The sequence below is a fragment of the Salvelinus alpinus genome, chromosome 15 (assembly GCF_045679555.1).
Source record: "Salvelinus alpinus chromosome 15, SLU_Salpinus.1, whole genome shotgun sequence".
NCBI classification, from domain to species: Eukaryota; Metazoa; Chordata; class Actinopteri; order Salmoniformes; family Salmonidae; genus Salvelinus; species Salvelinus alpinus.
The window spans coordinates 38342774-38351000 of record NC_092100.1 but is presented as its reverse complement, the minus strand read 5'-3'; the positions used below and the strand labels follow the sequence as shown (position 1 = coordinate 38351000).

Below are 8227 nucleotides of genomic sequence, written 5' to 3'. Positions count from 1 at the left end.
TGGTCTCCTCTATACGACGAATGTGACACAATGGGTGACATGTCTAGTGAGTATGCAGGCCATGGAAGAACTGGGACATTTTCATCTTCCAGGAATTGTGTACAGATCCTTGTGACATGGGGCCTTGCATTCTCATGCTGAAACATGAGGTGATGGTGGCGGATGAATGGCACGACAATGGGCCTCAGGATCTCATCATGGTATCTCTGTGCATTCAAATTGCCATCGATAAAACACAATTGTGTTCGTTGTCCGTAGCTTATCCCTGCCCATACCACAACACCACCACCACCCGGGGGAAATGTTGACATCAGCAAACTGCTCGCCCACACAACGCCATACACATGTCATCTCCCCGGTACAGTTGAAACCGACATTCATCTTTGAAGAGCACACATTTCCAGCGTGCCAGTAGCCATCGAAGGTGAGCATTTGCCCACTGAAGTCTGTTATGACGCCCAACTGCAGTCTGGTCAAGACCCTGGTGAGGACTACGAGCACGCAGATGAGCTTCCCTGAGATGGTTTCTGACAGTTTGTGACAAAATTCTTCAGTTGTGCATAGGGCTGTTGGGGTGACTGTATTACCGTCACATCAGCAGTCATGAGTCATGACCGCAGTAAAATTCCACATGACCTTGAGTCACGTAATCTCCACTGCTGGCTTGCCTCTGAAGCTAAGCAGGGTTGGTCCTGGTCAGTCCCTGGATGGGACACCAGATGCTGCTGGAAGTTAAAAATATATATGTAAATTCCCCACGGCAGTGATTGGGGACTTTGCCCTGTGTAGGGTGCTGTCTTTCGGATGGGATGTTAAATTATCGTCTTGACTCTCTGTGGTCAGTAAAGATCCCATAGTACTTATCGTAAGAGTAGGGGTGACATGCCACGTTCAAAACAACTGGGAACTCAGAAAAATACTAGGTCAAATCATGACGTCAGTGATATTCAGGTCGGAAAGTCGGAGCTCTAGAAAGAAGCAGAGTTCCCGAGTTGGATGACAATTCAAATCGATTTTTACCAGTTGGAGCTGGTTAAAGTTGTTTTTAAAACACTGAAGTCTGAGAGAGATTTGAGCGTATGGAACATTTCTGGGATCTTTTACTTCAGCTCATGAAACATGGGACCAACACTTTACTTGTTGCGTTCATAATTTGACTCAGTGTATATTTAATTATTTTGGTCGGGGCCACCTAGCGGCTGGGGTTCCTAAGCGACCGATTATGCCTGGAATCGGCCCTGCACCCACCATCCTCCAGTGATCCAAAGTACTCTGCCAAAGAGAAGAATGGATCCTTTCTATGTCTGCTGTCAGTGTGTAGCCAGTGTCAATTTTGTCAAAAGATCACACTTTGTACATGTTTGTATAGGCCTAGGACAAACTTTGTAAACATGCATTATGAATTGCATTTAAATAATCCAAGTATTTTAATACATGGAGATGGATGGTATTTGAATTTAACTCGAGTGGGAGAACTCTGATTGCATCAGTCTTATTTTTCTTTAAGTTTCCGTGTTTTTGTGTTGAGGGACACATTGCAGTCATAAATATTGTAGCCATCTTCCGTCTGAGAATTTATTTAGCAGGACCTCACGACGAGAGTGGTCGAAGTTTGACGTCACTTTGGCCCAACCCACTACCGGAAGACTTCCTTAATTTTCACCAGAGATCAACAACGCATTTAGCTAGCTATGTAACTTCATTCACCATGCCAAAAGTACACTTTGATTAGGTAACCAAATTGATTCTAATTATTTTACATGTAACATTAGCGAGCCTGGCTTCGATGCAACCTAGATAGTTTTTACATTGTGCTGTAAAAAGCTATATTGGTTGTATCGAAGCTATAGTTAGCCTAGCAGCCAGATGATGAACATCAGGCAGTAGGTAACGTTATTGTTTTGTTTTCAGCCAGCAGAGAGACTACTACTCCATCACTCCACTGTCCATTCACTTCAGGTCTGGCAAAAGTAGGACCAAAGAAATCTACGCTGCTAGCTAGCTAACCACAGTATACGGTATGTTGCTCACAATAATAGTGTTTTTGCTTGCTAGCTCATGACGTAAGTTAGGCTGTCTCTGCTGTCGAGGTGTAAGGACTCGGTGACGTCATTGAAATCACACTATTGGTTTAGCCTTGACAGAACTGTGCATTGTTTGTTATGCGCCAGTGATCTTATGACCAGACGCCACAGAGCTCTGATTGTTTTTGTTTTGCAATCACACCATTAGGATGGTGCGATGTCCTGTCTGCCTTAAGTTGTCTTAATGCTTGCCTTGTGTTGGGGTCAGGTTGTCTAAACATCAGCCTGTTACCATGGTTACTCCATGCTATCAGTCTGAAAGACGTCGCTGTAAAAAACGCTGTAGTCTGTCTCTACAAGCCAGAATGTTGAATACAGTGATATTTAAACGTACGTTATCGGTTGTCCGTGCTGTTGGTCCTTTTGGAGGTAGGAACTGGAGATAGGGTAACCACAGGAAAGTGTTGTTTACCCGAGTTTTTGCGGCACCGTTAGGTTCTGTTGCTTGCTTGTATTTTCCATCTCCTGATGCATTTCACGTGGTGCACAGTATGTAAACAATAGCCGAATGTAACCAAATGTTCTCGACCAAAGCTCTTCCCTTGCAATCAGCTGATTGTGTGGGAATTTGCCAGATGATTGTGTGGGACAACTTTTGGTCTGTGCTTTGGTTAAACTCGGCTATTGTTGACATATTGTGCAAATCGCGTGTGATTTGCGGCAGCATTGAAAATACAAACCAACTTACAGACCATCATACTGAAAGTAGTGTTAATAACACTACTCTGTGGCTATTTTGGCTCAGATTACCTCCTACATAAGGCCAAAATCAGAGGACAACAGGTGACGTATGTTCAAGTGAAGTTTATTCCACAGTCTGACTTGTGATGGGACTGAACATAAAAAGTGAGCCTACATGTTAGAGACGAGAGAGTCTTCCACTCTCTGATTTGTAGAGGCTAGTGGTCAGCCATCACACAACTGAAAGTATTTGAATATGTTTCTTATCCTAATTTATCCCAACTTAAATTTTTCAGTCCCGGGACTCAAGTGAGAGGAGCAACATGCCCAAGGACTCTGACAAACCTGGGGATGGAGAGGACAGAACTGACTCCTCTGAACAGTCCCATAGTAAGAGAGTCCGGAGAGGCACACCTAGTCCTCACAGAGGGAACACCCCACAATGTGAGTAGCACCTATAGGGTGAGAACTAGATGGTATACAGCTACAAACATAATTTACTTTTTGTAGCAGGTTAGAAAATGTGGGTTAAGGTATGTTTAGGGTTAGTTAAAATAAAAAAAATCTCCCTGAAACGACCATAAAATATGATTTTGACAATTTATGTGTCTAGCCGCAACCCAGCTGCCTTAATGGTTCAAAATCAGGTGTACTATTTGAAGTCCAAAACGAACAGATGTCATTTAAGGTGAAGTTGGTCCACATCCCTTTTGAGAGCTGCATAACCTGTTGCCATTGCACCCCTGTTTCACAGCCAGCCCACCAAGATTTGTGTCAGTGGAGGAGCTCATGGAGACGGCGAAAGGTGTGACCAACATGGCCCTGGCCCATGAGATCGTAGTGAATAATGACTTCCAGGTGAAGCCCTCAGAGCCAGCAGAAGGAAGGTGAGCTCAATGGATAGTCTTATAGAAGTGGCTGTCACTATGTATTCTGATTGCTGTGCCATGCACAATTATAAGACCTGATGTACTGATGCTAGAATCCACAATTTTGTAAATATGCTATTTTTGCATTTTGTATTGCCATTTTTAATTATTTATCTTGCTATGCTCCCAGTTTGGAAAAAAGAGTGAAGGAAATTATGCATAAAGCATTCTGGGACGTTCTAGAGGCACAACTGAGTGAGAACCCGCCATCATATAATCACGCCATCAAACTTCTTGCTGAGATCAAAGAGGTAAGACAGCTGTTGCTAGGCCATAGATGCAGTAAAGAGGTCTATGGACCGCAGACCGTGTGGGATAGAAGAATGACGCCTGATTGGCATACATTCAACAATTCTGATCTAACAAAGTAGATATTCGTCAAATCCGTCACGATTGATGTATTGTATCAGGCCCAAAGGGTGGTTGCTAAAGTCCGATTTGGATATGTTTTCGCTGCATAACATTTAGTAGTCCCTTTTCAGGTTTAGAAAAAGTGACTGCTAAATGGTAACTCCAGTTCGTATGAGCTGGTAGCATAGCTAGCATGGAGAAATCATAGGGTGGTATTCAAAGTCGTTTTTTTAACTGTAATGCGGTTGATTGGTGACGATGACATGAACATGTATTGGTGTTGAAGTCCATACAAGTATTATACTCAGATTTTTACCTCGTGTGAAATACACATACAGTATTAACAATAGCCTAAATGTAGGCTAATTTTGCTGGAGGGCAATGAGGAGATTCGGGATCTTTCCCCCACATGTTTCCATATTTCCTATTCTTATTTCTCGTGTTTTTTCTTCTTCTAGTGATACATTGTTATTGATAGTTGGGGTTTGAGTTTGCAAGAAAGGCATTTCACTGTACTTGTGCATGTGACATTACAACTTAACTTGTTTTGGTCGAGTTCCATTGACCTCTTTACCGCATCTATGTTTTATCATTCAGAAGAGCAAATTTCATTAAACGGTCACTCTCTCTACCACTGTAGACTCTGCTGTCCTTTCTGCTTCCGGGTCATGGTCGGTTGAGGGGGCGAATTGAGGAGGTGCTAGACCTCTCTCTGATCCAGCAGCAGGCAGAGAACGGAGCTCTGGACATCAGTAAGGTGGTTGAGTTTGTCATTGGTATGATGGGTTCACTCTGCGCTCCGAGCCGGGATGAGGAAATCCGGAAGCTTCGGGAAATCACAGATCTTGTGCCTCTGTTAAAGTAAATCGGCAGTCAATTCTTTTTAGTGCTGGAATGGGGTTATCTTTTCAATGATATGTTAATGTGTCACAATTGATGTCTCCCTCTTTTTGTCATTCTAACATAAGGCCTTATTTTGCTAAGTTTTGTGCTTGGAATGTCTTCATCCCTGTCAGTACTTAAACATGTTCATACTCTCTCTCATAGGGCGATATTTCCAGTGATGGATAAAATGAAACTTGATATGGCCAATTTTGCCGTCAGCAGTATCCGACCCCACCTCCTGCAGCAATCCGTTGAGTACGAACGGAAGAAATTCCAGGAGTTTGTTGAAAAACAACCCAGTAAGGAGTACATCATGAGCGTCTCACAACTGATCATTGCTAATCACTAATGCTTCAATCATTCCTGGTTGAGCAAAATCCTACTTAAGCTATGTTGTGCTGGCTCTTACTGTAGATGATGTAAATGTTTGTGGAATAACATGCAGACTTTTTCAGACGCCTTAGACTTTACTGAGAAGTGGCTTCAAGACTCTGCTAAATGTGTACTTCATGAAGATCAAGCGGGTGGGGCGGGTAGTTTACCCACTCCTCTCGCTGTGCACAACCATGCTTACCTGCGTCTGCTTAAATGGAACCACGCCTCTGATCCTTTCCCTGAGGTAGGCTTGTCTGTCATACACCTTACACAAGCCAAACAATGGCCTAACAGTGGTTAATAATCCTTAAGTCTATTGATGTCTTAAGTCTTCACGTCTCTATGGATTAAAATGACCGCGATGCGGTGTCGTAAGTAACATAATTTAAAAAATCCCCCATTTTTAAAATCCATCAGTTTAAGATAGAGATATGCGTTTCAGTCCACCGCATTCGCCTATGTTGGCCTTCCGCATCTGCGGGGGAAGGTGGCTGAGCTACAGCGGTATTCAGACCATGAAACAATCCAGATCATCTCACAAAAACATCTGTAGCATCTGAATTGTAACGCTGATGTGCCAACTTCTGTCTGTAACGCCCGAACCGTTTGGGCTACAAACTAATATGACCCCATGGGACTCGTCTGAAGGTAACCCATACAAATGTATGGAAGTATGGAGGTCGTTTTGTGCCAACAATAATAAGGGGTTAAGTACTGTATGTCAAAAAACCCAACAATACTTCCTGAGCTTTCTTATATCTCCTAGATAAAGGACAGACACTTCAAAACCTTATTCCTTATTATTTATTTTTTGACTGTCTTTTTTTGCCATTTATAAATGTTTTATTCAATGCGTTTCTATGGGCTATAGTAGTAAAGGCCAAATTCAATATTTGATCAAATCTATATCTTTTTTTTAATACCTAAAATTCCAAATCAAATCATCGCTTTTTTATGTTCTCTCTCTTTTTCCTTTGTCCCAGACTCTTCTCATGGACCAGGTGCGTTTCCAGGAAATGCAGCAGGACTTGGAGCAGCTGGTTCTGGTGGCGTCTGTGCTACTCATAGTGTACAACACCACGGGAGAGGCCATCTCAGGCCTGCCAGGCCTTATGGACAGACTGAAGAGGACCATCGGGGTTCTGCTCACAGAGATGCACATGCCGTAAGTACACATTTAAATACACACAGTTTGAATGATCATACACACACTTGAATATACTCATAACCATGGTCTACGACATTAGGCATAGTGACTACTCTTGTTCGTCATACATAATACCCAGAGCCCTCATTCATTTTAGGAATTTATGAACTCGCCCAACTCTTAACTTTGGTCTGAAGGTCTTTCAGTGCAGATGAAGCCTTGGCTACCATTGGAGAGAGGATGTGTGTGGAGCTAAGTGGATGTCTGTCTGAACATGGCTTCTCCCCGTTCTCCACCAACCGGCAGAGCATTCTAAAAGGCCAGATCTCGGCTGTTACTCTCCCAGACAACGCCATCCGCAGGCTTATAGGTAATCTAACCATAGTTGAATGTATTTTGCCAATGCCATCCCCAATTCCCCTCAATGAAGTTTTGTGCAGAATATAGTTTGGGTCTGTATCTTCTGTCTATTTGATCATCGTTTAAATGTGTGGTCATGCCAATGACACTATGTGCTTGTGATGATAGCATACCTAGTTTGTTGCTCTGTGTCACTTTAACCCTCTGAGCATGAACATTCTTTCCTTACTCAGGCTCCCGCATCCAGACTTACCTGCTTGCCTTCCTGGAGTCCAGTCACAGGAGTGCTCCAACCCTGCCAGGGGGCCTAGCTCCAGTCAGCAAAGAGCTGGAAGAGATTGCCATGAAGTTTGGCCGTCTGGTCCACTTCAACAAGTTGGTCTATTCCCCTTTCTACCAAAAGATCCTTCAGGAGATTGTGCAAGAAGGAGAAAGTCATGACACCTAGGCTTTAACACTGAACTGTTAATTAAAATGGGATTACTGTAGGTTATCCATGCTTTCCATTGTATGGCTAAAGATAATGTAATAATGACAGTATTGTACAATGCCAGTATTAATTGATATGAAAATACTTATACACAAGCGCTGTTGCATTCACATGTTATTTATTTGATGATGGTTCCTCTGTTTCTGGATTGGTACGACAAACACGGGTAAAAAAAAGCATAATACAAAACGGCATGTTTTCTTTTACTTGCATTAAATAAGGAGTTCTGTGATAGCATCTGGAAACTATTTGGTACTGGCTACTCATGAATTGAATTGCTTAAAAACATATACAGCAAGATGTAGGATTTATTCCCAGAAGATAACACTAAAAAGTATTCCTTAATACACGTTTCCAAAGTGGTCCTCGATGGTAAAGGGGAGAACATAAGAGGACTTTTTGTGTAGAGACCCTCCTTGTTGGATATTTATTTCCACTGTAAACTGCTATGTATACTGTAAAGCACACATCGCTACCTAGGTTTCCATCCAATTGGCGACAGTTTCATGCGAATAGTCTAAAATCTGCATAAAACAATATGCACATTTTCCGAACAGTGATGTGTTCCCATCAAATTGACAGACAAAAGGCTGTGCGTGATGATGTAGTGCAACTAAAAATAGCTTTTGCGGTTAAATTCCCATGTACCGAATAAAAATAAATAAACAAGTTAAATGGGTTTCCAACGCATTTTCAACTCTACTGATGGTTTTCACACACAAAATGTTGGATTATATAGTGAGTGTGCCCACTCTGGTATCGGCATCGCTGTTGGCTAGTGCGCACGTATAGTTTACATGATGAGATTATTAGGACAAAAGAGCGAGATTATTTGATATATCTCGAACGGCAGACAAGCATCAATCACCATGTCACCAGAATAAGACCCTCGATGTTTATTGGAAAGGAGCATCAAGCTCACCAC

The 8227-nt window shown here is 42.4% G+C and overlaps 1 protein-coding gene across 1 annotated transcript; it reads left to right on the top strand.

Annotated features, from left to right (window-relative positions):
- The first annotated feature begins 1571 nt into the window (after positions 1–1571).
- tcp11l1 (t-complex 11, testis-specific-like 1) lies at positions 1572–7550 on the top strand. Its single transcript, XM_071343519.1, has 11 exons — positions 1572–1732; positions 1912–2018; positions 3062–3209; positions 3520–3652; positions 3825–3945; positions 4686–4906; positions 5093–5229; positions 5386–5549; positions 6289–6470; positions 6650–6822; positions 7046–7550. Exons 3-11 carry the CDS (start codon positions 3089–3091, stop codon positions 7258–7260), a joined length of 1467 nt encoding a protein of 488 aa, XP_071199620.1. The 5' UTR covers positions 1572–1732; positions 1912–2018; positions 3062–3088; the 3' UTR covers positions 7261–7550.
- The last annotated feature ends 677 nt before the right edge of the window (positions 7551–8227 follow it).

What these genes read in the sequence shown, in the direction of transcription:
- tcp11l1 (XM_071343519.1), top strand. Translation starts at nt 3,089, where the DNA reads ATGCCCAAGGACTCTGACAAACCTGGGGATGGAGAGGACAGAACTGAC. An exon ending in CAGAGGGAACACCCCACAAT is followed by an intron (nt 3,210 to 3,519) that starts GTGAGTAGCACC and finishes CCTGTTTCACAG; the next exon opens with CCAGCCCACCAAGATTTGTG. An exon ending in TCAGAGCCAGCAGAAGGAAG is followed by an intron (nt 3,653 to 3,824) that starts GTGAGCTCAATG and finishes CTATGCTCCCAG; the next exon opens with TTTGGAAAAAAGAGTGAAGG.